This window comes from Hypanus sabinus, chromosome 12 (genome assembly GCF_030144855.1).
Source record: "Hypanus sabinus isolate sHypSab1 chromosome 12, sHypSab1.hap1, whole genome shotgun sequence".
Lineage (NCBI taxonomy): Eukaryota > Metazoa > Chordata > Chondrichthyes > Myliobatiformes > Dasyatidae > Hypanus > Hypanus sabinus.
Genome location: NC_082717.1, coordinates 7,771,882 through 7,788,674, shown reverse-complemented (window position 1 = coordinate 7,788,674; position 16,793 = coordinate 7,771,882). Strand labels below are relative to the sequence as shown.

Sequence of the window (16,793 nt, the reverse complement as noted above, 5' to 3'; positions counted from 1 at the left end):
TACTGTCAGCCATGCAAATCCCAGGTAGAGAGTCAGGAATACTGTTGCACTCAGAGTTTCACTACTGTCAGCCATGCAAATCCCAGGTAGAGAGTCAGGAATACTGTTGCACTCACTCGAGTTTCACTACTGTCAGCCATGCAAATCCCAGGTAGAGAGTCAGGAATACTGTTGCACTCACTCGAGTTTCACTACTGTCAGCCATGCAAATCCCAGGTAGAGAGTCAGGAATACTGTTGCACTCACTCGAGTTTCACTACTGTCAGCCATGCAAATCCCAGGTGGTGAGTCAGGAATACTGTTGCACTCACTCGAGTTTCACTACTGTCAGCCATGCAAATCCCAGGTGGTGAGTCAGGAATACTGTTGCACTCAGAGTTTCACTACTGTCAGCCATGCAAATCCCAGGTAGAGAGTCAGGAATACTGTTGCACTCAGAGTTTCACTACTGTCAGCCATGCAAATCCCAGGTAGAGAGTCAGGAATACTGTTGCACTCAGAGTTTCACTACTGTCAGCCATGCAAATCCCAGGTAGAGAGTCAGGAATACTGTTGCACTCACTCGAGTTTCACTACTGTCAGCCATGCAAATCCCAGGTAGAGAGTCAGGAATACTGTTGCACTCACTCGAGTTTCACTACTGTCAGCCATGCAAATCCCAGGTGGTGAGTCAGGAATACCGTTGCACTCAGAGGTAGAAGGATTTTTCTATGCTGTTTCCATAACAACACCTCCATCAAGTCCACTCCAAAGAGAAAAGCCCAAGCTCGCTGGACCTGTCTCCACAAGACACTCTGTCTCACCCAGGCAGCATCCTTGTAAATCTCCTCTGCACCCTCTCTAAAGTTTCCACATCCTTCCTACCATGAGGTGACCAGAACTGAGCACATTTGTAGTAACTGAGGTCACTGCGCAACTTCTTTGATGCGATTGGAACTCATGATCTTCAGATTGTTACCACAACTCCTCTTTGTCACTGCCCCACTGTTAGAAACACTGCACTTCCAAAATTCATAATTTTTACATTAAAAATGTCCTTTTATATTAAAAAGGCTTGCCACGATTGTAGTTATTGCAGCACTATTACAGCTTGGGTTTTCAGTTCAGCATTCAAGTCTGGTGTCCTCTGGAAGGCGTCTCTTTGCATCCTCCCTGTGGAACGCATGGGTTTCCTCCGAGTGCTCAGGTTTCCTCCCACAGTCCTAAGACATACGCTAACTGGTCATTGTAAATTGTCCCATGATCAGATCAGGGTTAAACGGGGGTGTCGAGGTTCATGGAGTGATGCAGCATGAAGGGCTGGGAGGACCTATTCTACACAGTATTGCTGAATAAATTTTACCACAATTAATGATAAATGCACCATTAATTAGCAACTTCCTGTGAAAATCATTTCTCCTTATTTTAAACAAAGGCATTGAAAATGAATCTGTTCACACTTCATTAAGATGGCTAATGAAATGATACATAGAGTGAAGTGCTTGTTAGACCCATTGGAACGATTTGGTTCCGGGGTTTTGTACTGTACACCCCACTGTGAGTGTGGGAGGGAACTGCCTCCTCTTATGCGGCTTATGGCAACAGGTATTTATTGCCCAGGAGGGAAACTTCTACCCCACTGTTATCATGTTACCTTCCCCCTCCACCCCATTCCCTCTGCCAATTTTCACATCCTGACTAATCAAAAACCTATCGACCTCTACTTTAAGTATACCCAATGACATGGCTTCCACAGCAATTAATTTTATAGCTTCACCACCTCTGGCTAAAGAAATTCCTCCTCATCTCCATTCCAAAGGGATATTGTTGTATTCTGAGGCTGTGCCCGCTGGTTCTAGGCTCCCCCACCATAGAAAATATCCTCTCCACTTCCACGTTACCTCAGCCACGGGTTCCCAACCCCTTTTTTTATGACATGGACCCCTACCATTAACTGAGGGATCTGTGAACCACAGGCTAGGAACCCCTAAACTAGGACTTCCAATATTCAATAGGTTTCAATGACAGCCCTCTTCATTCTTCTAACCTCCAGCAAGTACAGGCCCACTTGCTAACCCTTTTGTTCCCAGTATCATTCTGGTGAATCTTCTCTGGACCCTCTTCATCAAAATGCCATTCGGTCTATCCAATGTTCCCACGGATGCTGCCAGGACTGAGATGTAAGGAGAGTTTGGCCAGGCTAGGTCGTCATTCCTTGGAATGAAGGAGAAAGAGCGGTGACCTTATGGAAAGGTTTAAAATTAAGCAAGGCATAGATAAGGTGGACCATAACAGTCTTTTACCCAGGTATGGGTGTGGCGTAGTTCTATGCTGAGAGCGGAAAAGTTTAAAAGGGGCCTGAGCAGCAACTTTCGCACACGTGGAGGGTGGTGAGCACATGGAACCGGGTACCAGAAGAGGTTCAAAGTTCAAAATAAATTTTATTATCAAAGTACATACATATCACCATATAAAACCATGAGATTCATTTTCCTGTGGGAATATTCCGGAAATCTATAGAATAGTAACTATAACAGGATCAATGAAGGACCAACTACAGTGCAGAAGACAAAAGACTGCAAATGCAAATAGAAATAAATAGCAATAACTAACATGAGATAATGAGATAAACAGTCCATAAAGTGAGATCATTGACTGTGCAACATCTCAATAGATGGGCAAGTGAGTGTAGTTGGCCTTTTCACTTAAGAACATAAGAAATAGGAGCAGGAATAGGCCATCTGGCCCGTCGAACCTGCTCCACCATTCAGTAAGATCATGGCTGGTCTGGCTATGGACTCATCTCCACCTCCCTGCCTTTTCCCCCTATCCTTTAATACCCCTACTATGCAAAATACAGGTGTTCTTTTGTTGAGCATCCTGATGGTTGAGGGGGGTAACTGTTCTTGAACCTGGTGGCATGAGTCCTGAGGCTCTTGTACCTGCTACGTGATGGCAGCAGCAAGAAGACAGCGTGGCCTGGGTGGCGAGGATTTCTGATGAAGGATGCTGCTTTCCTACGACAGCAGATGTGCTCAATAGTTGGGATTGATCGAGGCAGGTACAAAGGTGCCATTTAAGAAGCTCTTGGATAAGTACGTGGAGGTGAGAAGCTGAAAGGGATATGGGCTAAACCGATGGAATTGGGACTAGCTGGGTGAGCACTGTGGCTAGAACAGACTGGATGGGCCAAAGGGTTTACACCCCCCCCCCCCCCACTGTCTTGCTCTATAATTCTATATGCCACTGAACATAAGATACAGGAGCAAGGATATTCGGGGCTTCAGCACGTAAACGTTATGGTGGGCCTCCAAGGTAGCGCAGAGGTTAGCACAACACTACTGCAGCTCAGGCCGTTCCAGAATTCTGGTCATTGTAAATTGTCTAGTAATTAGGCTAGGGATAAATTGGTGGGCTGCTGGGCAGTGTAGATCATGGGCAGGAAGAGCCTGTTCTCTGCTGTATCTCTGAATGAAAATTAAATACAATTAAAATAAATTCATACATGCATAAATAGGATAGATTCAGTGGGATCTGGGCCATAGTCAGGCAAACAGGACTGACGGTGGCACCACGGCCAGCATGAGTGATTTGGGCTGAATGGCCTGTTTCCACACTGTATTACCCTAAGAGGCTGCAGAGGATTGCAGTTTCAGCCAGCTCCATCACGGGCACAACACTCCCCACCACCGAGGACTCCTTCAGCAGCTGAAGCCTCAAGAAGGCGGCGCCCATCAGCATCCATGAAATGGCGGAGCAGACACGATGGGCAAGATGGCCGAATTCTGCTCCTATGTCTGATGGGCATGCCCTTATCTCGTTACTGCCATCAGGAAGGAGGTGCAGGAGCCTCAATGATTCAGGAACAGCATCTTCCCCTCTGCCATCCAATTTCTGAATGATCCACAAGCAGCTGAGCATTACCTCACTATTTGCCTGTACACTGTTTTTATGCCTCGCCTTAAATCGCTGCTGCAAAACAACAAGTTTTGTGCTGTATCCTCAGCGGCCACTTTATTAGGTACACCTGTCCACCTGCGTGTTAATGCAAATATCAAATTAGCCAATCATGTGGCAGCAACTCAATGCATAAAAGCACGTAGACACGAGCAAGAGGTTCAGTCGTTCTGAAAAACATCAGAATGGGGGAAGAAATGTGATCGAAATGACTTTGACTGTGGAATGTTTGTTGGTGCCAGACAGGGTGGTTTGAGTATCACTGATCTCCTGGGGTTTTCACACAGGACAGTCTCCAGGGCAGGGCTTCCCAACACTGGGTGGGTCAACGGACCCCTGGCTGGGAGTCTACACTTTACAGATAATAGTTAATGAGAGAGGTCAGAGGAGAACGGTCAGACTGGTTCAGGCTGACAGGGAGGTGACGCTAACTCAAATAAGCTCGTGTTACAACGGTGGTGTGCAGAAGAGCATCTAGGGCTGCAGAACACGGCGAACGTAGAAGAGAATGGGCTACGGCATCAGGAGTCCTCGGATGTACATTCAGTGGCCACTTTATTAGGTATGGAGCTATCTAACTAAGTGGCCACTAAATGTATTTCAGTGATAATACACCTGATCCTGCTAACTGATTTCTTCCTCTTGAAAAGACCCCATGAGACACCGCCACTGTGTTCAAAGCAACAAAAGCGCAGATAATTGTTCCAGTTCCCCTTAAGAGGCAAGGTATTACAAATATTATTCCCTAATCTGAGATCCGTCCGCTTCAAGCAATAACATCCACTGGTTGCACTCCATCTCTCACACATACCCTATCATCCAGGGAGAGCTTATTGTTGTTTTTAATTGTTAATTAAGCGTTCCCACCCCACCCCACTTTTCCATCACTGGGCTTCACAAATAACTCTGTCACCTCCCGGGAGGTGGGGGTGCCACTGCCTCAAATGACAAAAGGAACCTTTCTCTCACCCCCGGCGGATTAAGGCAGTCATAAACACACCGACACGCACCAGGGAGCCCCGGCACGCCTCTCCCCCAGTTGGACTATGTGATCATACTGGGATTCTAAATTGCCAGGGCTAGCAGTGGTAACTTCTCACCCCTCTTTCCTCCAGACAGGCCCCCCCCCCTGTCCTTGTTCCTTGAAGGTGGGCGTCAGGGGGAATGCAGACACCGATCTGGTCCCGGTGCAGTGAGGAGGTGTGGGGGCAGCCCGGATACCGTTTCCCCCACATCACCGTCCCTCCCCCAACACCGACGCCCCGAAACTGCGGAGAATGAGAGTCACACCCCCCACCCCACACCCCCAGCGCGGGTGGGTAGAGGGGGGGGAGAGGGGCAGGAGGTGGGGTGGGAAGGGAGGGGACCCGCACCCACCTGAGCTCCCTCCGCCCGCCGCCGCCGCCGCCGCCGCCCGCTCCCTCGCCCACATCGGCACCGCTTCGGGCGGCCGCTCCGGCGCGGCGCCGAGGCGGGGGCGCGCGCTGCCCGGGCGTGCGGCCGACGGGCGCGCGGGGCAAGGACGGGGCGGGACGGGGGAGTGCGAGTGAGGGCTGAGGAGTGGAAGGAGAGGAGGGGCAGATAAGAAAGAGGAATGGAAGTGGAGGAAGAGGTGGAGGCGAGGGGAAGGGAGGAAGTGGAAAATGAGTGATGGAGAGATGCAGGAGAATGTGTAAAGGAGGGATGGAGTGAATGAGGGGGAAATGGAAGGAGAAGGGTAACTGAGGTGTAATAGAGGAAAGAGGAATGTGTTTGAAAGGGCTGGAGTGAATAGAAAGAGGAGTGGTGAAGGGAAGGGAGAAGAAGGGTGGAGAGGAGTGGGGGAGGTAAGATGGGTACGGGACAAGGATTCGAGTTCAGAAGTGGGTGGATGGGAGGGTAGAGGGGGAGGAAAGGAAAGACATAGAGGCGAAACATGGCAAAGGGGAATGGGATTATTGATTGCCAACAGAGGAAGGAAGGTAAAAGGGGCAGGGTGAGGAGACGGAGGGAAGAGGGGAGGATGGGTTGATGACTGAAAAGGGAGACATTTAGAAGGTCATGGAGTCACACAGTCCATTGGCCCAATGATTCCATACCAACCAAGATGCCCATGTAAGCCAGTCCGATCTGTCTGCATTAGGCCCGTATCCCTCTAAACCTTTCCTATCCATGGACCTTTTCAAGTGCCTCTTAAATGTTATTTGTTTATTTATTTAGAGATACGGCACGGAACTGGCCCTTCTGGCACAGCAAGCTGTGCTGCCCGGAAGCCCTCCTATTTAGCCCTAGCCTAATCACAGGGCAATTTACAATGATCAATTAACCTACTAACCAGTACACCTCTAGACTGTGGGAGGAAACGTTCCACAGGGAGGACGTACAAACTCTGTGCAGACAGTGCCGGAATTGAACTGTGAACTAAACTACAGTAGTGTCACACTAACCACAACACTACTGCAGTGCTCCATTTAATGGACCCCACAGCACTACCATGGTGCTCCATTAATGGATCTGCCAGAAATGGGCCACCCTCTGGGTGAAAAAGTTGTCCCTCAGGCTCCCCCTCCCCATCCTTAAACCGGTTCCTCGAGTTTTTGATTCTCCAACTCTGAGTGCATTCACCCTATCATGCCTCTCATAAATTTTAACCATTTCTATATGGTCACCTGTCGTTCTCATACAGTCTCAAGAATAAAGTCCTAGCTCACCCAACCTTTCTCTATAACTCAGGTCCTCCAGTGCTGGTAAGCCCTGTCTTCTTTACAATGGTGACCAAAACTGTACACAACGCTCAAACCACAGCCATGCCAATGTCCACTACAACTGCAACATAACATCCTGACTTAAATACTCAATTCCCTCACTGATAAAGGCTGGTGTGCCAAAAGCTTTCTTCACCACCCTGGCTACCCGCAACGTTGCTTTCAGAAAATCACTTACTTGAAACCTGTGGCCCCTCTGTTGGAGTCATAGAGCACTGAAAAAGACCCTTCAGTCCATCTAGTCCATGCCAAACAATTTTTTCTGCTGAGCAGCTGGACCATAGCCCTCCCATCCATGTACCTATCCAAATTTCTCTTACATGTTGCAATCAAATCTGTATCCATCACTTGCGGTTGTAACTCCTTCTACACTCTCACCATCCTCTGAGTGAAGAAGTTCCCCTCGTGTTCTCCTTAAATATTTCACCTTTCACCTTTAATTCATGACCTCCATTTCTAGTCTCACCCAAGGTAAGTGGAAAAAACCTGCTTGCATTTACCCCTCATAATTTTGTACAACTCTATCAAATCTCCCCGGCATTCCAGGGAATTGAGTCCTAATCTGTTCAATGCTTCCCTGTAAACCAGGTTCTCAAGCTCTGGCAACATCCTTCTACTCTTTCAGTCTAATTGTAGATCAAAGCATTTTCTGAGCCCTGCTTTTTACTGTGAAAGTCCTACCCTCGTTGCCTGTCCCCTGCCCACTTACCCCTCTGATCTAGATACCCCTGTAAATTTTTAATAACTTTCCTCACTGACTACGACACCGCCTATTTCAGAGTGTGGGTATGATTAGCAGGAGTCTCACCATGGTCGCGTTGAACACCAATATCTTTCTGTCACTCATCGTTTAAAATGTACTCTGTTCTTTTAAGATTCAAGATTGTTCCGTGTCATTCCCAGTACACAAGGGTAAAGAACAAAATAATTGTTCCTCCAGATCCAATGCAGCACAAAAAAACACAATAAGATAAAGAACACAATTTAAAAAACACATTAACACAGAAGATCTCTGCCCAAAATGTCAACTGTTTACTCTTTTCCTTAGATGCTGCCTAACCTGCAGAGTTCCTCCAATATTTTGTGTGTGTTGCCTGGATTTCCAGCATATGCGAGAAACTTGTTTAACACAAGTACATAAGATAGATTATATACATAGATGTATAGATGTCCATATTTATGTATTTCCATAGAGTGATGATAGGCACAGGAGTGTCTGTACATAAGGTGACTGACAGGAAATGATAAACGTGGTGGTTGGGGGTGTGGAGGAGTGGGTTAGTGGGTGTTGATCAGCCTCACTGCTTGGGGAAAGGAACTGTTTTGAGTTTGCTGGTCCTGGGGTAGATGCTACGTAGCCTCCTCCCTGAGGGAAGTGGGACAAACAGTCTGCGAGCAGGGTGGGTGGGATCCTTTATCTTGGCCCTTTTCCAAAACCTCGCTGTATAGTTGTCCTTGAGGGTGGGTGGGGTCAATGATGCATTGTTCATCTCAGCTGTCCGTGGTCCTCGGAAGTAAAAACTGCCTGAAACACTCAGCAGGGCAGTCAGCATCCATAGAGAGAGAGAGAGAGAGAGAAACAGGGTCAACATTTTAAGTCAAAGACCATTCATTCCTTCTTCATTCAACCCATTGAAGTCTCCCAACATCGTCTTTGTAGCCTACACTGCCACCTAGCAGTCAATCTCATGAAAACCTGCTATACATTCAGTGGTCACTTTATTAGGTACACCTGTACAAGTCAAGTCAAGTCACTTTTTACTGTCATTTCGACCATAACTGCTGATACAGTACACAGTAAAAACGAGACAACATTTTTCAGGACCATGGTGCTACATGAAACAATACAAAGACTACACTGAATGATGTTAAAAACAACTCAAAAAAAAATGACACTCGACTCCAGACCTACCCAGGATTGCATAAAGTGCACAAAAACAGTGCAGGCATTACAATAAATAATAAACAAGACAATAGGCACAGTAGAGGGCAGTAAGTTTGTGTCAGTCCAGGCTCTGGGTATTGAGGAGTCTGATGGTTTGGGGGAAGAAACTGTCACACAGTCTGGTCGTGAGAGCCCACATGCTTTGGTGCCTTTTCCCAGATGGCAGGAGGGAGAAGAGTTTGTATGAGGGATGTGTGGGGTCCTTCATAATGCTGTTTGCTTTGAGAATGCAGTGTGTGGTGTAAATGCCTGTAATGGCGGGAAGAGAGACCCCGATGATCTTCTCAGCTGACCTCACGATCCACTGCATCCACTGCAGGGTCTTGCGATCCGAGATGGTTCAATTTCCGAACCAGGCAGTGATCCAGCTGCTCAGGATGCTCTCAATACAACCCCTGTAGAATGCGATGAGGATGGGGGGGTGGGAGATGGACTTTCCTCAGCCTTCACAGGAAGTAGAGACGCTGCTGGGCTTTCTTTGCTATGGAGCTGGTGTTGAGGGACCAGGTGAGATTCTCCGCCAGGTGAACACCAAGAAATTTCTCTACCGAGGAGCCATCGATGTTCAGCGGGGAGTGGTCGCTCCGTGCCCTCCTGAAGTCAACAACCATCTGTTTTGTTTTGCTCACATTCCGAGACAGGTTGTTGGCTCTGCACCAGTCCGTTAGCTGCTGCACCTCCTCTCTGTATGCTGACTTGTTGTTCTTGCAAATGAGACCCACCACGGTTGTATCATCGGTGAACTTGATGATGTGGTTCAAGCTGTGTGTTGCAGCACAGTCGTGGGTCAGCAGGGTGAACAGCAGTGGACTGAGCACACAGCCCTGGAGATGCTGCTCCCGATCCGGACTGACTGAGGTCTCCCAGTCAGGAAATCTTGTATCCAGTTGCAGAGGGAAGTGTTCAGGCCCAGTAGGCTCAGCTTTCCAATCGGTTTCTGAGGGAGGATTGTGTTGAATGCTGAACTGAAGTCTATGAACAGCATTTGAGAACCTGCTCATTAATGCAAGTATCTCATCAGCCAATCATATGCCAACAACTCAATGCACAAAAACATTCGAATGCAGTCGAGAGGTTCAGATCAAAGATCAGAATGGGGTAGAAATGTGGTCACTTAGATCACATTTCTTCCCCATTCTGACCACGGAATGATTGTTGGTGCCAGACGGGGTGGTTTGAGTATCTCAGAAACTGCTGATCTCCTGCGATTTTGATGCACAACCGTCTCTAGAGTTTACAGAGAGTAGTGTGAAAAACAAAAAAATATCCAGTGAAGGACACTTCTCTAGGCAAAAATGCCTTGATAATGAGAGAGGTCAGAGGAGAATGGCCAGAATGGTTCGAGCTGACAGGAAGGTGACAGTGACTCAAATAACCACGTGTTACAGCAGTGGTGTGCAGGAGAGCATCTCTGAATCCGCAACATGTCAAACCTTGAACACAGCATCAGAAGACCTAAGAAAGCAGCCACTTTCTCTGGATCATTACTAAAGGACTCACATTAACCTTTCCCTTTTCCCCATCTGTGGCAGTATGCACAATCTGTTACATGCCCGCCAACCCTCGTGTACTCTTTCCTCTTCCCCTACCAATGCCTTGGTGGTCCCTCACTCAATTCTGCAAATTTGATGTTCAATTCAAAGTTGGGGTCATTGTCATCTGCATGATTACGTGCCTGCACGGTTGCAAAGAAAAACTTGCAGCAGCAACATCACAGGGTCAGAGCACCAGATAAGCAGCGTTCACGAGAAAAAAATCAGAAATTAAGCATAAACAATACATAATCTTTACAAGAAAAGGCACAAGTATGATGAAAATAAAACAAAGTACTTTGTAGTGCAGGGTGAGGTCAAGATCAGGTTTATTATCACAGGCGTGTGCTATGAAATGTGTTGCTTTGCAGCATTGCAGTAGGTAAGGAAAACTATAAGCTACAAAAAGAAATATATATGAAATATTAAATAAATAGTGCAAAAAGAGAGCAAAAAAGAAACAAGTATTAAGGTCGTGTTGACGGGTTCATTGTCATTTCAGAAATCTGATGATGGAGGACAAACAGCAGTTCCGGAAACGTTCAGTGTGTATCGTCACGCTCCTGTACCTCCTCGTTAATGAGAAGAGGGACACCCTGGGCGATGGGAGTCCTTAATGATAGATGCCCTCGAAGGTGTCCCCGATGCTGGGGATGCCAGTGCCCCTGATGGAGCTGTCTGAGTTTACAACACTCTACAGCTTTTTCTAAATTTGTGCAATGGCACTTACATACCAGAGTGTGAAGCAACCAGTTGGAATGCTCTCCACAGAACGTCTGTAGAAATTAGGAAGAGTCTTTGGTGACCTACCAAGTCTCTGCATTTTGTAATGAAATATAGCCGCTGTCATGCCTTATTTGTAATTGCATTGATGTTCGGCCCAGGATAGATCTTCAGAGATGCTGACAGCTGGTTATGTAGGATGGTTCAGGAACCGAGTGGCTGAAGGGAAGTAGCTGTTGTTGGTGAAGTGTGACTTCAGGCTTCTATACCTCTTGACAATAAGTTGTGAGGAAGTGTTGTGGCCCAGATGGTGAGGATCTTTGATTATGAACATTGCCTTCTTGAGGCAATGCTTTCTGTAGATCGCGGGCAGGGATGTGCCCGCTACTCTCTGCGAAGTTCTCCCATCCTGCAGTGTGCACTCCTTAACAACTGGAATTCCAGATTGAAGCCCCAAGGTCAATCGGAAGTCCTGAAATTGAGGCCGATGTGCGGAACCCAAGTCCAAGGCCCAATATCTGTGTAACTGTGAGTCTGCTGGAGGCTGGAGGCTGAAGATAGCCTGGCCTGGGATTACAGGGCAGTGTACGTGTGTGGGTGAGGTGGGGGAAGGAGTAACTGGGACTGCGTGTGTTCTGTGTTGTTCAGCCCAGCATTGTGGACATGTGATGTCAATACTGGAGTGTGTAACGGCACTTGTGGGCTGTCACCAGCACATCCTTAGGTTTGGGTGGCTGTTTACAAAAATGACACCTTTTGCCGTATTATTCCATGAATGTGATAAATATGAATCTTGAATCTACATTAACAACGTGTGAAAGGTACTTGGATAGGCAAGATTTCAAGGGACACGGGCCCAGTGCAGGTAAGAGGAACTGTCTTGGAGGTGGCATCTTGGTCAGCATCAAACTGTTGGGCTGAATGGCCTGTTTCTGTGCTGAGTGATTCTGTGAACATGTCCCATCTGTTCTCACCAGGTGGTGGGGTGGAGATACGTCTCTACCAAACGAGGTGTGAGGTGCTCCTTCCCTCCGCTGGCCTGCAGGTCACCCTTGGGCAAGGTGCAGCACCTGCTTACCCCTCTCCCACCAGACAGGGTCAAATGAAACCATGGGAGCAGGCGGTGGATGGTCGTACAAGCAGCTGCTGCATATCAGAAGTTCTGCTTATGTGACTACAGACAATCTCTGAAGAGTATTGATAACGTCTGGGGTCACCCGTCTTGTAAAGACACGGCCCAGAAGGCAGCAATGGCAAACTACTGGTGTAGAAACATTTTCCAAGGGCAATCATGGCCGAGGCTATCACCGCTCCCATCATATGACACGGCACATAATGATGACGGTAAAGATTCTCGTTGCTGTCTGTAAGGAGCTTGTACGTTCTCCTCGTGATCGCACATGTTTCTTCGAGGAGAGCTGGTTTCCTCCACATTCAAGGACATACTGGACGGGTTAGGGTGATTAGGTTGTGGGCATCCTATTTCAGTGCCAGATACTTGGGGACTGCCCCCAGCATAATCCTCACTGCAAATGACATATTCCACCATGTATATGGATGTTCATATGACAAATTAACTTCATCATTAAAAGAATACTGTGTACTGTCTAACCTCCCATAGTAGACGAACTGGGCCATTCAGCCCATCGAGTCCGCTCCACCATTCAAACATGGCTGATTTATTATCCCGCTCAACTCCGTTCTCCTGCCCTCTCACCACAACCTTTCATGCCCTTACTAATCAAAATATCTATCTATGTTTGTTTAAAATATACCCAATGACTTGACCTCCACAACCATCTGAGGCAACGACTCCCACAGATTCACCACTCTCTGGCTAAAGAATTTCCTCCTCATCTCCAGTCTAAATGGACATCCCTCTATTCTGAGGCTGTGCCCTCTGGTCCTTGACTCTCCCACCATAGGAAACATCCTCTCCACATCCACTCTACCTTGGCCTTTCAACAATCGACAGGTTTCCATGAGATCCTTACTTCATTCTTCTAAACTCCAGCGAGCACAGACCCAAAGCCATCAAACGTTCCTCATATGTTAACACTTTCATTCACAGGATGATTGTTGTGAACCTTCTCCACTTGCAGCATGTCCTTTCTCAGATAAGGAGTCGGAAACTGCTCACAATACTTGGCAGTGGAGGTCAGGTCATCGGGCATATTTAAAGTGGAAGTTGATAGGTTCTTGATCAACGAAGACCTCAAATGTTACAGGGAGAAGGCAGGAGAATGGGGTTAAGAGGGAAATTAAATCAGCCATGATCGAATGGCAGAGCAGATTTGGTGGTCCGAACGGCCTAGTTCTGCTCCTGCGTCTTACTGTCTATGGCCTCACCTGCACCCTCTAGAGGACAATCGCAGGTGGTTCACAAATTCTGGCCACGCCTACAATACCCAGATCGCAAGAAAAATATAACTGATTGTCTGCTAAGTGAGTGAAAATAATTTGATTTCATCCACCTAGAGGGAAAAAAAGGTGAAAGGTGAAATGTTTATGGGGAACATGAGGGATAGCCTCTTCACTCAGAGGGTGGTGAGAGTGCAGGACGAGCCGCCAGTGGAGGTGGTAAATGTGGGTTTGGTTTCAACACTTAAGAGCTGTTTGGATAGGTACGTGGATGGGAGGGGTATGAAGGGTGTGAGTCAAAGGGACTGGGCAGGATAATACTTTGGCACAGCTTACATGGACCACAGGACCTGCTTCTGCGCTGTGGTGCTCTATTACTCTGTGACGTTATGAAAGTTTCACATTTGACAGTCCCTTGGCAGAGGGAGGAATGTGGAGGAAACCTGCCAGAGGGTATTGTTTTAATCGGTAATTCAGCAGGTTCCTTTTCCTCCCAGTGCACCATCCAGCCTGGTTAGGGACTTTTTTCAGAGCAGGCAGCATGACCTCCTCCTCAAGGATCAATGTTCACCTTCTGTTTGATTCAAAATTTACTGCAAGGTTGTTCAACGTCATTTCCAACACACGTAAGTCAAGGAGACAAAATAATTGTTACTCCGGAAGAAATGCAGCACAGTAAGATTCTAGCCACCACCAAGGCCATATTGGCAGAAATATGCTGGAAAAGGGCCAGTAATCTTGTGAAGGATCCAACTCACCCAACTCATGGATTGTTTGCCCCACTTCCATCAGGGAGGAGGCTGCATAACATTCAAACCAGGACCACCAAACTCAAAAACAGTTCCTTTCCCCAAGCAGTCAGGCTGATCAACACCTCCACCCACTAACCCACCCCTCCACACCCCCAACCATCACCACTTTATCATTTCCTGTCAGCCACTGCATGTGCAGATGCTAATGTGCCTAGTGTCAATCTATGGATACAACACACATACACACACTCACACACACACACACACACACACTGACACAAACTCACACACTCACACACACACACACTGACACAAACTCACACACACAGACACAAACTCACACACACACACACACTGACACAAACACACACACACTGACACAAACTCACACACACACACTGACACAAACTCACACACTCACACACAGACACAGACACAAACTCACACACATACACTCACACACTGACGCAAACTCACACACTCACGCACACACACACACACACACACTGACACAAACTCACACACACAAACACAGACACAAACTCACACACACACACACTGACACAAATTCACACACTCACACGCACTCACACACACACACACACACAAACACGCACACACACACTGACACAAGTTCACACACTCACACGCACACACACACACACGACTATTTTATGTATTTACTGTATGTTTATTGTGTTGTTATATTACGATATGTGTTGGGCAGTTTTGACTCCCCATTGTAGAGCCTTCCTGCCCAGTTTCCACACCAGCAGTGATGCAGCTTATTAGGATGCTCTCTACTGGGCATGAGCATAGATGTGCCAAGTCCAGCTCTCTCCAGTCTCCTCAGAAAGCAGAGATGTTGGTGAGCATTTCTGTTTGTATAGAATGTGTCCTGGGACCGTGAGAGATTGTGTGTGATGTACAGTCCCAGGAGTCTGAAACCGCTCACAGTTTCCTCTGCCCACACAGACGCTGGTGTCTGGAGATCCCCAGTCTCACTGCCCTCACCTTGTGTTAACCCAGTCCATGGTGAGTGCCTTGCTGTGGGCTCTCTCTCTCAAACACTTTTCACCTTCCCCCTTTCTTTGCAGTCTCGTTTGTTTTTATTTTGATATACAGCATGGTAACAGCCTGTTCCAGCCCAACAGGCCCACAATGCCCAGTTACACCCATGTGACCAATTAACCCACTAACCTGTACATCTTTGGAATGTGGGAGGAAACCAGATCACCCGGAGGAAACCCACCCAGTCACAGGGAGAACACAGAACCTCCTTATGGCCAGTGATGGGAATTGAACAGTGTTATGCTGACCGCTACGCTACTGTGCTGTCCTGTTGAAGGATCTCAGTCCAAAATGTCAACTGTTTATTCATTTCCATAGATGCTGCCTGACCTACTGAGTTCCTCCAGCATTTTGTTTGTGCTGTCTGGATTTCCAGCATCCCGATGATTGTTGCCTGCAGTACTACATTTAGACAAATGGGGTCGCCAAATCACCACCTACTACCTTGGTTGACACTTCATCTGCCAAAACGGTTTTCCCAATGGCCAAAAATTTTAATTACTATTCCCTTTCCTGTTCAGACATGTCGATGCATGGCCTCCTCTTGAGCCAAGATGAGGCCACCCTCAGGGTGGATGAGCAACACCTTACAATACATTCTGTCTGGGTAGCCTCCACCCTGATGGCATAATTATCAGTTTCTCCTTCTGGTTAAAAAAATTCTTCCCCCTCCCCTCTTCCTCTATTCCCCACTCTGGCTCTTACCTCTTCTCACCTGCTGCAGCCCCTCCTTCTTCCCTTTCTCCTACTGTCCACTCTCCTTTCCTATCAGCTTCCTTCTTCTCCAGCCCTTAACCTTTCCCATCCACCAGGTTTCACCTGTCACCTTCCAGCTAGTCTTCATTCCCCTCCTCCACCTTTCCTATTCTGGCCTTGTCCCCCTTCCTTTCCAGTCCCGAAGAAAGGTCTCAGCCTGAAACATCAACCGTTTATTCCCTTCCACAGATGCTGCCTGACCTGCTGAGTTCCTCCAGCAACTTTTTTTTCTGCGTAAGACGTGCCATGGTAGAGCAAGTGGTTAGCATGATGCTGTTACAGCTCAGGGTGTCAGAGATTGGAGTTTAATTCTGGCACCGTCTGTGAGGAGTTTGTTCATCCTCCCCATGAATGCGTGGGTTTCCTCCAGGTGCTTTGGTTTCCTCCCTCAACCCAAAGAGATACCAGTTAGTGGGTTAATTAGTCATTGTAAATTGTCCTGTGAGGATCCAACCAGTAAAAATATCTTTATCTCCCATACCGCACCCCCCCCCAACTTTCCACAGGGATTGACCCCTCCGTGATTCCCGTGTCCATTCATCCCTCCCCACTGAACTCCCTCCCAGCACTTATCCCGACAAGCATCCCAAGTGCGACACCTGCCAATCCCCTCCTTCATCACCGCCACTCAGGGCCACAAACAGTCCTTCCAGGTGAGGCTGCACTTCACCTGTGAATCTGCTGGGATCATCTATTATGTCCGCTGCTCCCACTGTGGCCTCCTCTGCGTTGGTGAGGCCCATTGTAGACCGGGGGACCACTTTGTCAAGCACATCCTCACCATCTGCCACAAGTCGAACTTCCCAGTGGCCAAATATTTTAACTTCCATTCCCATTCCTCTTCCAATGTGTCGATCCACGGCTTCATCTTGTGCCGAGATGAGGTCACTCTCAGGGTGGAGGAGAAACACCTAACAGTATATTCCGTCTGGGTAACCTCCAACCTGATGGCATGAATATCAATTTCTCCTTC

The 16,793-nt window shown here is 47.6% G+C and overlaps 1 protein-coding gene across 1 annotated transcript in view; it reads right to left on the bottom strand.

Annotated features, from left to right (window-relative positions):
• Positions 1–16,563, bottom strand: part of LOC132403312 (regulator of G-protein signaling 17-like) — a 119,742-nt gene extending 103,179 nt beyond the window's left edge. The window contains exons 1-2 of the mRNA XM_059986765.1: positions 16,491–16,563; positions 5,314–5,489 (exon numbers count right to left, since the gene is read on the bottom strand). Of these exons, the coding sequence (XP_059842748.1) occupies positions 5,314–5,489; positions 16,491–16,563 (249 nt within the window). The remainder of the gene's footprint in view (positions 1–5,313; positions 5,490–16,490) is intronic.
• Positions 16,564–16,793: the final 230 nt, after the last annotated feature.